Raw genomic sequence first — 17,542 nt, 5'->3', positions numbered from 1 at the left:
AATGTAATATTTCTTTAAAGGCTAGGGACAGAAAAGTGGACATTTCCATAGAAAGACCTATATATATATAATATTATACATATATTATATATAATATTATACATATATATATTCCACTAAGCCATGTTAAGTGTCCTCTACCCCAAGAAAATGCTTAACATGAAACGTGTTATGTTCATATTCTGGGGTATATTCTGTCTGTGATTAATAGTGTATGCCTTAAAAAGGTGTACTGAACTTGGTCCTCCAACTACCGTTTTAAGCCAAGTTAGATTGTTTTTGATTGTCCCGTTTATCATTAGACCACTATCCAGTGACCAATGTGTGACAGTTTTTTTCAGCTGCTTACACACAAAATCTTTACTTGTCACACAGATTCTAAAACCTGACACTCAAACACCAGAACCACACACCAAATCTGCAAAACCATACACTAATTCTTGGTTTTCAATTTCATAAAACACTTTTTGCAAAACACAACACACAATTCTTTATGTAACACACAAGAATCTAACAGGAAGTATCTTGATTTTCTTTTTCAAACACAACCAATCAAAATGCCACACTAATTCGTCAGTGCCTCACACTAACACCTCACATGTGCAAACACTCATTGCTTTACTTAACACCAACCAATCATGGTTTTAGAAAAGGCCTTGGAATAATCACCGTTTTCAAAATTATGAATTATGCAATGCATATTGTGAAATATTTAAACTATTTAAAATAACTGTTTTCTGTGTGAATATATTGCAAATATGTAACATATTGTGATACAGACAAAAAGCTGAATTTACAGCATCATTACTCCAGTCTTCAGTGTCACATGATCCTGCAGAAATATTTCTTATATGCTGATTTGCTGTTCAAGAAACATTTATTATTATTATTATTATTATTATTATCACCATCAATATTTAAAACAGTTAAGTACCTTTTTTTCAGGATTCTTTGATGAATAGAAAAAAATTATATTTCAGATAAATGCTGGTCTTCTGAACTTTCTATTCATCAAAGAAACCTGAAAAAAAATCTACTCAGCTGTTTTCAACTAAATAATAATAATAATAAATGTTTTTTTTTCTGAGCAGCAAATCATAATATTAGAATGATTTCTGAAGGATCGTGTGACTGCAGTAATGATGCTAAAAATTCAGCTTTGAAATCACAGGAATAAATGACATTATAAAATATATTCAAATAGAAAACAGTTGTTTTAAATAGTAAAAATAATTCAAAATTTTACTATTTTTGTTGTATTTTGGATCAAATAAACGCAGGCTTGGTGAGCAGAAGAGACTTCTTTAAAAAACATTAAAAATCTTCCTGTTTAAAAACTTTTGACTGGTAGAATATTTATTTTCTTTCGTACTGTGTAATTCTGTATTCACAACCTCAAATGCTTACAGTAAAATAATAATAATAATAATAATAACAGTTTGGTTTCCATCTTCCTTTTTTATGTTTACCATATTTTTCAACATCTCTCTGCCAATTACTTTCAATCTTGTACAGAAATATACATAGAAGCTCATGAAAGAAGAGTTTTAGGTTTTGAATGAATGTGTGTATATGATGCATACAAAAATATAATATTATGGCAAAGGTGTTTCCAACGTAAGACAAATGTTTGCTTTTGAGACGTGTTTGTGATATTTTGAATGCAGTGCTTCATTTTGCAAGAGATTTGAGGCATTTTACATTTTGTGTGTGCAATTCTTAGATTTGTGTGTAAAGTTTTGAAAAAAAAAGAGGAAAAAGTTTTGAAAATGTAAGCAGTTGAAAAAAACTTTAATAAAGTCATTAAGTCGATTTCAACTTGTAAAGTCAATGTAGAGTTTTTATCTCAAAATTTCTACTTTTTTTATCTCATAATTATGACTTAAGTATGACATAATTTTGACTGTTTAAGGCATGACTTTTTTTTTTTTTTTTACATGTGGTGGAAATGGGCTTCTGTACGTTTCTCATTCGTGTTGGGCTTGTTTATATCAGAGTGAGCACATGCCTCTAGATGCAGCACACAGCAGTGTTGTGTAATTTAAAACATTCATTACACATTATTGTGATATACCAGTACATGTCTAGTTCAGAGGCAGAAAGAAAAAGCAAAAAACAGAAAAAAAATATGAAGATTTAGGTGGAAACTTTAATAATAATCATAAAAATATGAAATCGAAGCTGTCTGTATTGCACAGTAAATCTCTTATTCACACCATGTCCATGTTGTTTAAAATGGGAGGTTTTAGTTTGATCACTCATCATTACTTGTTTACAGTGTATTGAGTGTTACAGCATCTACATTGTAGTCAATATCTAGTGAATCCAAAACGATTCCAAACTGCTCATTTTCTGCACTCAGTTTCATGGTCCATTATAAAACAAGACAGTGAAACACGACACACATGAGAGTGTGATGCTGTGTGTCTCTGTGTGTTCAGTCTGTGTTGATTGTGTGACTGTGACGTCTCTGTAGCGGCTCCTTATTCACCATCAGCTGATCCTGAGGAAACTGGACTGACGTCTCAATACTGAGGGTCTACAATAAAACACACAGACAGTCACATATGAGTATGAGACATTACTGCTGTCACATCACATCAGCAGATCCATTTCAGAAAAACACAGTGCATTCAAAAACTGATCATGATCAATAACTCTCTCTTTATCACTTACACACACAGACACTGGAAGAGATGAAAATATTCATATATTCATAGATCAGTCACATCACAGAATTAAACTCTTATTAAACACAGTTTAAAGTACAGAGACTAAAGTGGAGCTGAATTATTAACTTATATTCTCCAATTACACACATATGAGGACTTTTACTAAACTTCAGCCATTTTAAAACATTTATATACTCACTATTATATACTAATAATATACTCACAGTGACTAAATGTCTCCAGTTTATAATGTGGATCATCCTTCAGATCAGAGAGTAACTTCACTCCTGATTCTCCTAGTTTATTCCCAGACAGATCCAGTTGTCTCAGCTGTGAGGGGTTTGATCTCAGAGCTGAAGTCAGAGCAGCACAACCTTCATCTGTGACGCCACACTTCATCAACCTGTAGAGAACAATGACAGTGTGAATTGTAGTTCAGGTGTGTGTAGTTTGTTATTGACTCTGGTCTCAGAGCAGGAAAGGAGATATAATGACAAGCACTGTCACATACTGCTGCTGATAGAATGAGATTTATGCATGTTGATGCTCAGTGGTGCTGTTTGAAACTGTCATGTGCTTCAAGACTGAACAGACACACAAAGATGAATGTGAGATATTGTTTCATAGTGATATAAGGACGAATCTGGCATCTGGCAGCTTATAAACTAAATAGAAATGTGATGAAATAAATAGAGATAGTGTTTGCAGTTTGAATTTAATCTTGATCAGCGTTGCTTTCTTAAATAATGTTTTGCTCAGGATATGAGATGAAAAGGAAATGGCTGATGGAGGAGAAAGACTGAAACTCTGCTTCAGTCTGCTCCTGCAAACCAGTGTGTTGATTCTCACAGATACGTGTTTTATACAGTATGTCACTTCACTGTACTGTATTTAAGAGTGTAAATAATAAACAACTTTCTTGTTTTAAAGGTTTTGAGGGTCTGATAATGTTGAAAGCTAATGTAATATAACCTTCATCATTCACTGTAGTAGTGAAAACAGGAGGTCAAAAACAGGAGCAGCAGATCATGAGATGTGATGAAGATCAATGAAATAAACTTCAGTCATAATTCATTTGTGCTGAGATTTAGTGTGTTTACTGAACATTTACATTAAAGGACACGTCTTACTGAGGATAAAGACGTGACTATCAGAGAGATGATCTTACCACAGTGTCTCCAGTTTACAGTGAGGATCCTCCAGTACAGAACAGATGAACGTCAATCCTGAATCTCCTAGTTTATTCACAGACAGATCTAGTTGTCTCAGGTGTGAGGGGTTTGATCTCAGAGCTGAAGTCAGAGCAGCACAACCTTCATCTGTGACACCACACTTCATCAACCTGTAGAGAACAATGACACACTCTTCACTCTCTCACATCAGATCAGTTTAGCAGTGAATCCATTATTACAGTTTTTTCTTAAATTGCTTACACACAATAACCACTTTACACAAAACCACAAAATATGCACACAACAAAACATTATACATCTCTTACAAAAGCAAACACTTCTTTCAAAACTATTTTAACTCTTATAAAATGATCAAATGATTGGTCATATACACACCAAACTACACTCAGATATGACAAATGTAAATCACTAGTGTCTTGTGTGTTTTGTGTTTTGTTCAGTGTGCAGTGGAGTTTGTCACAGCACTCACACGTACATGTATATGCACAAATACACTGTATATACAGTCTGTATGAACAACTGATGAACTTTACAGTTACTGAACTGAACTATATATATATATATATACACGAAGAGCTCTTTTCCAAGATGCGATAAACGCCATTTTTTTTCAAAATTGAGTTCCTGCCAAAATCAGTATTGTATCTGGTCGTTATTGAAAAGGCAGTTTTTAATTTTACGGAAAATGTGATATCCGCCGTGTTATTCTGTCTTGTTTTCTCCCTTTTCTGCAAAATGTGATACACCCGCTCAGCCAATCACAGCGCAGCATTTCACGCATTGTAAATAGTGATGGGAAGTTCGGATCATTTTACCAACTCGGACCTTTGAGTCTCGTTCAGCAAAAATGAACGAATCTTTTTTCGAGTCATTTCGTTCATTTTAGCAAAATATAATTAAAATGTTACCTGTTGCCTCCCTAACACATCTACTGCTTACACAAACACACTTAAAACAAAACAAAACTGTAATGCTATAAGAAACAGAAGAGATTCATTCATTGTTTACCTGGGTCTTTAGTCTATGATTATCTCACCTCACCTCTAATCTGACATGTTTTCGGGTTTGAGTCGTTCGTTCATCACCTGACAGCCCAATTAGCTAACCAACGCAGTCTAAGCCGGTGTTACGGTTTAACTGGTGACCGTGTTATCTGGTGACCAACTTCCTGGTTCAGGTCCTCCGCACCAGATGTGATGGAACGACAGTGGCAGATTCGCCGATTCTGAAAGCACAAACTGACGTGATATTAAGCTGTCTAATAAACGCACACTTGCTCATTACATGATTCTGGTATTCTTGTAAAGATTACAAATTATTGGTATGATGGCCCGTAGCGGCGGAAAAAAAAAAAAAAAAAAAAAAAAAAAAAAAAAAGCTTGTTCGGCACGGGTTTCGAACGTATTGTGAAACGACAGTAACGAACGCATTGAGCTATTAAACTGTGCTGATTCAGCTGCGGATTTCGAGATTCAAGTAGGATTTTACTCTCGACATGATTCTGCAACTGACTGAATCAAAAAATATGCCCGTGTTAACTTGTGACCTGTGTTTACTTGTTATGAAAACTAATATTAAAGCAAAAGTATATTACATTTTATGGTTTATGATGTTAAAGTACCTTCAACGGAGTCTCAGACAACTGTAAATTTGTGGCTAATGTGGTTTAATTACAAACGCTATCGTTAAACTTTATTTACTATAGTAAAAACATGGTACATTTTCTTCAGAGACTAGCTGATGTCTCCTTTAATTAATATAAAAACTTGATGTTATTTCCACGTTGTTTTGCCGCTTTTTTCGTAGAAATACTTCGGAAACTTGTGATTTGATTTCTTGATTGTAGTGAATGACATATAACGTTAAATTCTAGTTGAAACGCCGCTTAGAAATGTAACTTTATAAACGTGTTAACTTGTTATTTGCGTTCAATAGGTGGTATTTTATTCGATTATAACAGTATATAAATATAATAGCCTTTTCTGTAGTCGAAAAGCTGCAAATTAATGCTGCACTTAACGTGTTACATTGTGACTTGTGTTCACTAGCAGAATAATTCTGAAAGTATGACATAAACGTTGTTTTCTGTTGGTGAATATATTCAAGTACTCGCAGTCGACGTGTAGGCTAAATGATCGTACTGTTTAATCATACGAAAATGAAAAAAAAAAAATCAATAAAAAAGCCACAATGTAACACGTTACAAAGTGCAGCACAAATTCGCAGCTTTTCGACTACAGAAAAGGCTATTATATTTATATACTGTTATAATCGAATAAAATACCACCTATGAGACTGAGACTCCGTTGAAGGTACTTTAACATCATAAACCATAAAATGTAATATACTTTTGCTTTAATATTAGTTTTCATAACAAGTAAACACAGGTCACAAGTTAACACGGGCATATTTTTTGATTCAGTCAGTTGCAGAATCATGTCGAGAGTAAAATCCTACTTGAATCTCGAAATCCGCAGCTGAATCAGCACAGTTTAATAGCTCAATGCGTTCGTTACTGTCGTTTCACAATACGTTCGAAACCCGTGCCGAACAAGCTTTTTTTTTTTTTTTTTTTTTTTTTTTCGCTACGGGCCATCATACCAATAATTTGTAATCTTTACAAGAATACCAGAATCATGTAATGAGCAAGTGTGCGTTTATTAGACAGCTTAATATCACGTCAGTTTGTGCTTTCAGAATCGGCGAATCTGCCACTGTCGTTCCATCACATCTGGTGCGGAGGACCTGAACCAGGAAGGAACCGTAACACCGGAAAGACAATTGATTAGTTCATCTCTCGAGTAATGTATCACAGACATATCTGACAAATTCTTTCATAAAGTGTAGAGAGAGTGTAAATAAGAGATTCATTGAGCAGTGTAGAGAGTTTCATTGATTATAATTTTGTGAGATCGCGATGAACTAAGATGAGTGACAGCTCTTAATGATTTTAAGGGAGTTTGTAAATGAGATATTGACTTGAAGTTAATATTAAGTGACTTACATTGTCGGACTATAACACTATTGCCTGATTTTGCTCTATTTCATCTTCAAAAATAGTTTGAAACAAAGTCACAGCTGATCCGCTGCGCATCTCCATTCAAACACAGCGCTGTTTCATTTATGAATGATATGATTCAGAAATTAAATCAGTGACTTACCGCCACCTACTGGCAGTATTTCATTTTTATCTTCTTTTTAGTTATTAAAACCATTTAATATTTCTTTGTTCAAAATTGTATATTTAAAACATTAATCTCAACAAGAGTTTATGAATTTGATTGCACTTATGCCATCTCTTTCCATCACTTATACTTTCTCTAAAAAGAAAAGTAAGCGTAGACCCCTAATGGATTTATTGCATTTTGGGAAAAAATAATCAGTTTTTATAATAAATCTTTGAAAAATCAAAATCTAGATTTGAATTTTTTAATGTTATTATAACCTATAAAGATGCTGTGTGAAAGTTTAAAACAGAAAATAGTGGTTTTCATCTTGCCACTTTCTTGGTAAAGAAAACACATTTTTACTCAAAAAGTAAATATATATATATATATATATATATACACTAGTGTTCTAATAGCCTAATTTTGGCCACCACTGTATATACTAGTGTTGGGTTCGAGTCCACCTAAGTCGAGTCCGAGTCGAGTCTGAGTCCAAGGAAACACTACTGTTTGTCAGAATCTTAACATTGTTTTAATCCGGGGGTGCCAAAACTCGGTCCTGGAGGGAGGTGTCCTACAGAGTTTAGCTCCAGCCCCAATTAGACACACCTGAATCAGCTAATCAAGATCTTACTAGACATACGAGAAACCCCCTGGCAGGTGTGTTGAGGCAAGTTGGAGCTAAACCAAGGACCAGGACCGAGTTTGGGTGCCCCTGTTTTTAAACCTTGCGACTAAACAAAAATGCAATATCAGTTGAAATGTAAGAAAAGCAAACCTCTAGTGGATCTTGCCATTTTGATTTTTGATTTCACAACATCTCATAAGTGTCCTGCTCTGCTTAGCAAACTTAAAGTCATGTAACAGACGTTCTGGCCGACTTATGTCTTGTGACATATTTCAGAGTAAAACAAGTTTTAGAATGTGATAAATTATAGGGTGGGACTTGACTTTATTCACTGATATAGTAAATGTATAAATTCAAGGGTGGGGGTAAAGGAGTAGGTATCTTGGGACCTTAAGAGCAGAAAATGCACCTCTTTTATTTCTGATTGTGGCTGTGTGTGTTTTGGGTTTTATGACTTTTTTTCTTGGATGAAAATGAGGTTGTGATGGATAAACCTAGTCTTTACAATGGCACACACTGTGTATAAAGCCCTACATATACTTTCCATAAGTCACAGCAAACTCACACCTGTTTTATTTTTGAATGCATTAATTACAATACATTACATTATATAAAGAAAAAATGATGATGTGCCTTTGAATTATTAGAAACTCATGCACACCCAAGGTGGTTTTGGGCCCATTAAAACTATTGCTGCAAAGATGTTAGAAAAATTATTTTTCTTTGAAGCTAGAAACTGCCACCATGTTTAAAAAATAATAATAATAATTTTAATACAGCAAAAACTAATAAACTAATGTAAGTAAAACATTCTCAAGCTTACTGAAGGCAAGTAAACACTCCAAGTAGGTCTATTACGTACAAACAAAAGGATAAATAATACATTAATCAAAAATATAAATTAAATTATATTTTTTAAAAATAGAATCTTTTTAAAAATAGATTTCTTTGTAGGTAGGTCTATCTAAAGCCTATTACAGAAACAGACTACAGACATTTCATGAAGTAATAAATGTTAAAATAAAAACACTGCAAAATCTTCCCTGTATACATAAAATATTATTCTTACTAAAGTTAATAAGTGATTCAGTCAAGAAAAGTGAGTGATTTATTTTTCTTTCATTGTTTGATTGATATTTATGACGTGGTCTGCGGCTGCAGGTTTACGCTGCTGTCGCTTTAAGATCTGACGCACAGATCAAATATTTTGATGCATCAGTGTTTCTCACAACTGTTCAGGTTTACTTAAGACAAAACCGAAATAACAGAACCTATTAAAAGCAAAAGAGAACTCGACATTCACACACTGACTGAGGTGTGTTCTGTGAGCTGCTTTGAGTGTGTGCGCACATAAACCCGTCGGCTTTCAAGTGGCTACTGGACAAGACTTAAAAACACATGCAAATACTGATTATCACTTTCATGATAATGCATCGAGTCAACTGTTTGTAAGTGTAATGCATTGAGAAACTGTACATTTCCATCAACTGTCTCTGGACTCGGATGGACTCGGCATATTTTCCGAGTCCGAAAGGCTCGAGTCCGAGTCAAGCCCGAGTAAAAATGCATCCGAGTCCATGACAAGTCCGAGTCGCCTAAAAATTGTATTCGAGACCAGATTCGAGTCAGAGTACGGGTCCGAGTACCCCAACTCTAGTATATACACACGTGTTGCTGTATACATGGATTATTCTGAATTATTGATCTTGCCTTTCATTTACATCTGAAAGAGAATTACATTGTATTTTATCTACACTACATATTTGCTGCCCTTGCATCATAAGAGAAAAAAAAAAAAAAAAAAAGTAAGAACCTTTTTTGTCTAAATGGTTCCATAAAGAACCTTTAACATCTGAAGAACCTTTCTGTTTCACTAAAAAAGTTCTTTGAAAGAAGGTTCTTCAGATTATAAAAAGGTAAGAAAGAGATGGTTCTTTAAAGAACCTTTGTGTAACGTTGTGAGTGAGATGAGAGGAGAGCGGATCCATTTGCATGCTTTTATTTAAGGGACGAGACAGAGACATAGTCGTACAGGCAGGGTCAGACAACAATGGCAGGCAGGTGTAACGAAGGCAAAACGTGAGAATAGTCCGTGAGATGAGCAAGAGTCCAGAAGGGAGGCGGCGAGAGAGACGAGACGATAAAGCCAGGCGAGAAAGCTAAACACGGGAAACTAGGGAACACAGGATTACTACAACGACAACTACACAATGAAAACTACAACTCAATACTCCGTGCCAACGGAGGGAAAGTCCGGGGCTTTTATAGGGCTTCTGATTGGCCACAGGTGTATGGAGCAATCAGCGTGGTGGATGATGGGAGATGCAGTCCGGGGTGTAGTGCAACAGTCTGTGTGTAATAATGGAGCGAGAGCGACATCTGGTGGTGAGCGGTCCGCGGAACACCGACCAGATTCGTGACACTTTCACTGAATGGTTCTTTGTGGAACCAAAAATGGTTCTTCTATGGCATCGCTGTGAAGAACATTTTAAAGCACCTTTATTTTCAAGAGTGAAGGTTGAATCATGTTTGAGAAGCTCCTGTCTCAACATCTCTACACGCCTCTTCCTTTGTTTCTGGTGGTGTTGTTCTGGACCACTGTGTCTAATAATGCTCCTCTTCCACTCAAAATAATCTTGATTGTCCACTGAATGATCTCAAACTTCAATTTAGAAAAATGTTTGGACATTTACAGTAAATGACAGAAGTTGTCCCAGCAGGACTAAAAAAATCAGTAATATCAAAAACAATCATAGTACAACACATTATAAGTGTTTGTTTGTTTGTTTTTTTGACATAGTAACTCTTATTCTCCCCCCACCCCTGAATAGTTATCAGTTTAGGGCCAATCAAAAATATAGCGTGTTCATTTGATAGAATGAGAAATTACAGAGTTTTGTTTGTTGTGTTTGGACAAATGGTACATAAATGTTTAGAGAAATGTGTCAAATTGTTTGAGAAAAACTGTAATGCATCCATTGCTAGTAAAAAAAAGTACAATGCTTCATTTTGCAGTAAAGTTGAACTGTTTGTTTAAGATAATTTGGTGTTTTATGGCTGTGCTAATTGTTCTGAGAACAAGTAAACTGCATTGGAGAAAAGTGTCAAATCGATTGAGAAAAACTGTAATAGTTAATGTTAAACACACTTGGTTTGCTGTTCACAATGGAGGCTTGAACCTGAGGCTCGGTTTGAGCTCCGAGTTCAACCCCTCCACTGCGGTACTACACAGAGAGAGAATAACAGAAATACTCTGTAAATATATACTGAATATATACACAGGTCTTTCTGCACTCTCAGAAAAACATGTAGAAGAGCTACAAACCGATAGAGTCATTACTGAGTCAGTTCAGTGTTGATTCAGTTCAGTTCAGTAACTGTAAAGTTCATCAGTTGTTCATACAGACTGTATATACAGTGTATTTGTGCACATACATGTACGTGTGAGTGCTGTGACAAACTCCACTGCACACTGAACAAACAAAACACACAAGACACTAGTGATTTACATTTGTCATATCTGAGTGTAGTTTGGTGTGTATATGACCAATCATTTGATGTTTGTGTGTAGAGTTACTGTGAAATACAGGAGGAGATGGGGAGGTGGAGAACTGCTAGATGAATTGATGCAGGGACGCCACAACGAAAAAGTTTAGAGCTCAATCAGCTGAACTCACAGCAGCAGAAAGAGACTGAACACTTCAAACATACTTTACATTGTGTTTCACCTGTGAGAGTCAAATATGATCTTACCACAGTTTCTCCAGTTTACAGTGAGGATCCTCCAGTACAGAACAGATGAACATCAATCCTGAATCTCCTAGTTTATTCACACACAGATCCAGATATCTCAGGTGTGAGGGGTTTGATCTCAGAGCTGAAGTCAGAGCAGCACAACCTTCATCTGTGACACCACACTTCATCAACCTGTAGAGAACAATGACACACTCTTCACTCTCTCACATCAGATCAGATCAGATCACAATCCTAAACAGACTAGTAAACATGTCTACATTTCCATTGGAGATTCATCACTGTTGTAAAAATAATAAAGACATTCAAAAAGCTTTCAGCACATGTGCTTCATAAATGCAGATTTCACAGAGGAAAGATGATCTCTGAATATGAGTCATGGGTGTGTTTTGGTAAATTATAATAGAATTTTCATTTTGGTTGAACTAGTATTAATATAGAAATACAAACAAATTTTAATGAAATGACATTCTAAATGGAAAGTAAACTGTCAGTAGGTGGCAGTAATTTTATTTTTATTTATTTATTTGGTCTGATTAAGTCATTGGCTGTGTTCAAAACCACATACTCACTGAGTGGGTACTAAACTAAAAGAGCACTTACTCTATACCCTGAATCTGTTTAATATGAATGTGATCCGGACATCATCCATCATCCGCCATTTTGACATTATCATGTGAATTACGACTAATAAACACAAAAACTTAAAACATATGAGCGACAGCTTTAATTCATCTATCTGTAAATATCTTGATATTGATGAAATTTTCTCATTTTGTGTCTTGTTGATGAAACAGCTGCCCATTTATTGTGTGATTGTAATATAACCAATACAATGAATTGATATAAGTTTTTATATTTTTAACCCTACTAATGTCACCCACAGCTTTATTTTTAAAGTTATTACAAAACCCAAAATCATTATATCTTAAATATGTTGTTAATTTCTTTATTTTATATGCAGAATTTTGCATCCACAAGCAAAAGTGCCTCATATCTCCTTTGTGTTTTTGTCTTTTTCTTTTTGTATGTAACACTTGTTTCATCCCTCAGGCTGAAAATAAATAAATAATAATAATAATAATAATAACAATAATAACTAAATAAAATCATTATGATAAATTATTTAAAGTACATGCTATGATGAACACAAACACATGATATTTATGTTTTCTGTTTTATGACATTATGATTATGATTATTGTTAAAGATACAACCATGGAATCTTTAGCTGATCTTGTATGTAATTATAAGTTTTGCAATAAAAAGAAAGAAAGAAAGAAAGAAAGAAAGAAAGAAAGGAATCAGCGCTGCATTGCAAACCCATTCTGAGTGAACGCCTCATTGATTTACTCACTGCAGTTTTAAAGCCCTCATTATCTGTTCCCGTCTGTAGGTGGGATTGTCAGCCGACAGGTTATAATAAACCGTTATTGAATCAAAGACCTACTGAGGTAATAATAAATATATAGATGTTCAACTGAATTGATAACATGTGCTTAATAACTGTGTAAACTTTACAATGCCACCTTGTAAATGTATAGTTTTAGAGTAAAATTAAATCAAATGCAATAAATGCAGAATATTGATGTTATTGATATACTTAACTGTTCAGCCCCCCTTAGCAGCACAGAGAAAAACAAAAACAAAAAAACAAAAACCCTGGAGCTGCTACTGTTTGTTAGCAAAAACATAAAATTGTGTTTAAATTTAACAAAATATTAAGTTTTCATTTATTGAACTCTCTGGGCTACATCACACGGTGAGCTGTTGTCCTGCATCATGTTCATCAATCAATGAATATAAGATGATCTATACGTAGGTCTGGGGTGGTGCGGATGCGTTACATATGATGATAATTGTAACATTTTATTTGTTCCACAACTAATTAATTAACATGTTAAATCAACAGCCAAACAACAAACAACACTTTTCCAGTCTAAACTCTGTCACACAGTGCTCAGACTCAAACTTGCTCAAGACTGCTTATGTCTGTGCTGTTTAATCAGGTCTGTCATTACATTAGATGATACTGTCCTTTAATACATGCCTCATAAATGGGAACGATGATGTTGGTCTTTGCATCTTTGATGCAATAAACTCAAATCAAGTTTTTATTTTGTGAGGGTTTGTTCAGATGACAAGTGTAGAAATAGCCTCCAAGTCTTGCACAACTCAGGAAACTAATGAAATGAGACAGTAGAAGAAGTAGTCCTGCCCCCTTTCTTAAACAGCCAATAGCATTTCCTTTATATCACAGTTTAAGTCAGAGCCGTTGAGCTCAATAAAGCTCCGTTTGACAGCGTATGACAGTCACAATCTCATCCATATTGCTATAAAATACAGCACTCTGTGTAGAATTTAAATGGGTTCGATACACTCGATAAAAAAAAGAATATTTACACTGTCTGAATCGTTCCCTGTCCCCTATATAGTGCACTACATACCATTTGCCATACAGAAAATACTAACTGTGAAAAAGTTTTAGTGTGTATTTATAGTGTAGGGGGCGGGACTCTTTGGATTCTAAGTAGCATGTGATTGGACAGAAAGTTTGATGAGAAGCTGAAGTGCGGGGTGATGTCATCAAAATCACTGTGTGTGCACTTGGATGGGTTAAATGCAGAGCACAAATTCCAAGTATGGATCACCATACTTGGCTTTTCCTATGTTATACACACAAATAAAAGCCTAACCGTGTGTTTGTTTGTTAAATTTCTGACACTGATAAATTAATTTACCCATTGAACAGTGTCATTAAATGCCAGTACAAATATCAATATGATATAACAGAAGAATAATGTACACATATTAATGGACCTTTATCTCACTTCCAATGAAAACTAATGGGAGAATCATCTCTTTCCTTTCTTTCGCCGGTGTTACTGCAGTGTACCTGGCTGCTTTTACTCTAAATGACGACACACTGCCTCAGTTTTCACCATTTCCTGACACAACACGGATGAGATGCGTGGGATGAATTAAGGTCCTTCTAAAATATTATGCGGGAGCACGTTTGTGTGGAGTATACACTTCGAGACTGAGGATGTTTAGGCCTACATCTCATATCACCTGCTGAAATGTTTCTATCAATATATTTCCCTTCCAAATGTGCGTTCTGAATAATAAATAAATTTAACCTTCTGCAGTCAATTTCGTCTTCTCATTAACAATGTTTTTCTCATCATATTTTATACCCGTTTACATTAAATTTGACTGATAAACACCCTTACAAAATTAACCATGGATTTACTATAGTAAATATGTATTAACTGTAATATTTTATTAGATTTTTTCCACGGACTGATTTCCATTTGTATTGCCACAGTCTTACTACAGAAGTCATGGTTAATTTTTATAAGAGCGTATTAAAAAAGATGAATGAATGCGCGGGCATTGCCTTAAAGTAATAACAATGTTGAACATGTAGCACCCTCTTTCCCCTCAGGGTGGTTTGCCTGAGCACTTAGGACGGGTGCACGGGTTCGTAAAGGATAGTCCCTCAACTGGATAAACCAAGGAACCTCTTAAACCTCGGATTTGAGAATAACAAGGTTAACTATAAAATGACAGTGTTTATTTAACCAATGAAATTAAAGGAAAATAAAATAACTAATGAAAAATTACAAATGTCCCAGCAATCAAATTACATTGGGTTCCCCCAACCACTGTATTAGAGGCTTTGTCTGACAACCCCTTTTAACGGTGCAGCTCAAATGCACCTTCAGACACTTTGAACTCACAGGTTAAATGGAAATATAATTAGAAAGCTTTCATTACGCTATATATTCAAAATTCACTGTAACCGATAAATAACTTATTCAGTCTACGATAAAACACACCAACAACGCTATTTCACCGTCTCTAAGATGCACTCACTAGCGCCGTACATGGATGATGCAATACACAAGGCGTGTGGCACACATACCTGATTATAATTGTCAACTAATGATAACACAACTTATGCATTCAAATAACAGCTGTTTAAAGATAATAAATAACATAAATACAGTCACTCACTTGTATATGAACGCACTCTGTAGAAGCAACATGACCAGCAAAAACCAGCAAAGGACCAGCTTAAACCAGCATCAAAACATACTTACCAGCATATGCTGTTTTTTTCCACCAGGGAAGTATCTAAACTTTAAGCAAAATGTTTTTTTTTCCTATACCCTCTTCCCATTTGGGGAGGGGAAATACTGGGGGTCACAATCAGTTTAGCTAATTAATCTTAAACAGTATAATGCGTTGACAGACTTTGAGTATTAATTAAGAATTTTGTCATAAATATGTGAATTACATAGTGAAATGACTGTGAATGAAACATAACAGAACAAAGACTAAAATTTAATACAGATGAATAAATATGTTGATTCTGTGTCTCACACACACCGCAGCACTGACGCAGTGTGGTGAAATCACATGTTTATGAGCCATGGGTTTCTCAGATCGGTACGTTGGATTAAAACTACAAGTTCCATTGAGTTTGGAAAATTCTGTGCACAGTAATCATCAGAATATCTCTTCGCCTGTCTCTGAAAATGTCCGGATTTTGATGCTCATTTTAACAGGCTTTTATTCAACTAGGTGATTACAGCATATTGAAAAATATACATAACCGGAAGAATCGGTACACTGCATCGACAAGCGCTTCTGGTGTTCAGTTCCGGTGCAATAAAGGTCCATTGCATATGGCAAATGTTTAATTTTCCTGAAATAATTTGTATTCTTCATATTACTTGTATGACTGGGATGTAACAGACTTTAATATGAGTTATCTTACATTTCTCTATTTGCTGAGAAACGAAATGCAGCGTCAGCAATGCAATGTTGTCCAGTCAACAGCTCTTAGTGAAGTGTCTCACCTTGCTCAAGCAGTTCAGGACAGCACAGCCTTAAACAGGTTACCCGTACCTGACCCTACAGTGTTCAATGGAGACCCAATTCAGTTTGTAGACTGGGAAGCATCATTTATGTCATTAATAGATAAAAAAGGCATCTCAGCAACTGACAAACTCTATTATTTGAAGAAGTATGTGAGTGGCTCAGCGCACATGTATCTTGAGGGCACCTTTTATCAAAATGATGAAGAAGCCTACAAAGACGCTTGGGACAAGCTTAACCAAAGATACGGCCAGCCCTTTGTCATTCAAAGAGTGTTTTGAGAAAAGCTGTCTAAGTGGACTAAAATACAGTCCAAAGATGCAGAAGGTCGGAGAACACTTTCAGACTTCTTAAATGCCTGCTTGCAAGCCATACCTCATGTTAAACGTCCTGACTGTGTACCTTCCAGATGAAACCGTCAGGTCCCAACAGCCCTCATGGATGGCAAAGAGTTTCCAAGTTTTTATGACTTTGTCAATTTCATGTCAACAGAGGCAGAAATCATGTGTAATCCCATCACTTCTTTACATGCTCTTCATTCATGTGAGTCTCCTCATGAAAGTAGAATTTCAAAGGAAACCAAAAGGAACAAAGCCATTGTCTTTAACACTCACACAAGTGTAAACAATGACAGACAAACAACAGTCAAAGGGCAGTTAAAAACACAGTGCAAGTTGTGTCCAGATGACAATCAGAGACGGAAACAGAGAACGACCATTGCCCATGGTAAACAATGTGCATGCCCTTGAAAGTGAAACTACTAATGCCATGTCAATTAATATCACAAGCGAAGGTCAGTCAGTCATTACATCTATGATCGTACCTGTATGGGTGTCATCGGTTAAAAATTCATCCAACGAACAGCTTGTGTATGCTTTGTTGGATACACAGAGTGACACTACATTCATTGATGAAGACATTAGTAATGCACTGCAAGTGGAGAGTCACCCAGTGAAACTCAAACTAACCACCTTGATGGGAGACAATGTGATTATTAGAAGCAAACGAGTATCTGATCTTCGAGTGAGAGGGTACAGTTCCTCAGTACAGTACAGTCTTCCTCCTGTTTACACAAAAGAGTGTTTTCCTGTTAATTATGATCACATACCAACACAGGAAACTGCAATGAACTGGAGTCACTTGAAAGTAATTGCAGACAAAATGGCACCTCTTCTCAATTGTGAAGTAGGCTTACTACTCTAGGATGGAGTATCGTTGGCTGCTCCACACCAAGTATCAATG

The 17,542-nt window shown here is 35.5% G+C and overlaps 1 protein-coding gene across 11 annotated transcripts in view; it reads right to left on the bottom strand.

Moving 5' to 3' along the window:
• Positions 1-2,129: 2,129 nt before the first annotated feature.
• Positions 2,130-17,542, bottom strand: part of LOC127176403 (NACHT, LRR and PYD domains-containing protein 3) — a 52,669-nt gene continuing 37,256 nt past the window's right edge. For 5 of the 11 annotated variants that reach the window (XM_051128061.1, XM_051128060.1, XM_051128057.1 and 2 more), the window contains 4 exons: positions 11,414-11,587; positions 3,841-4,014; positions 2,897-3,075; positions 2,130-2,539 (listed from right to left, as the gene is read on the bottom strand). In XM_051128061.1, coding sequence (XP_050984018.1) covers positions 2,526-2,539; positions 2,897-3,075; positions 3,841-4,014; positions 11,414-11,587 — 541 coding nt within the window. In that variant the 3' untranslated portion in view covers positions 2,130-2,525. The remainder of the gene's footprint in view (positions 2,540-2,896; positions 3,076-3,840; positions 4,015-11,413; positions 11,588-17,542) is intronic. The other 6 variants (XM_051128064.1, XM_051128063.1, XM_051128066.1 and 3 more) reach the window with 6 other exon arrangements.

This window comes from Labeo rohita, chromosome 14 (genome assembly GCF_022985175.1).
Source record: "Labeo rohita strain BAU-BD-2019 chromosome 14, IGBB_LRoh.1.0, whole genome shotgun sequence".
NCBI classification, from domain to species: Eukaryota; Metazoa; Chordata; class Actinopteri; order Cypriniformes; family Cyprinidae; genus Labeo; species Labeo rohita.
The sequence above is the reverse complement of the archived record's forward strand: the minus strand, read 5'-3'. Positions and strand labels throughout refer to the sequence as shown.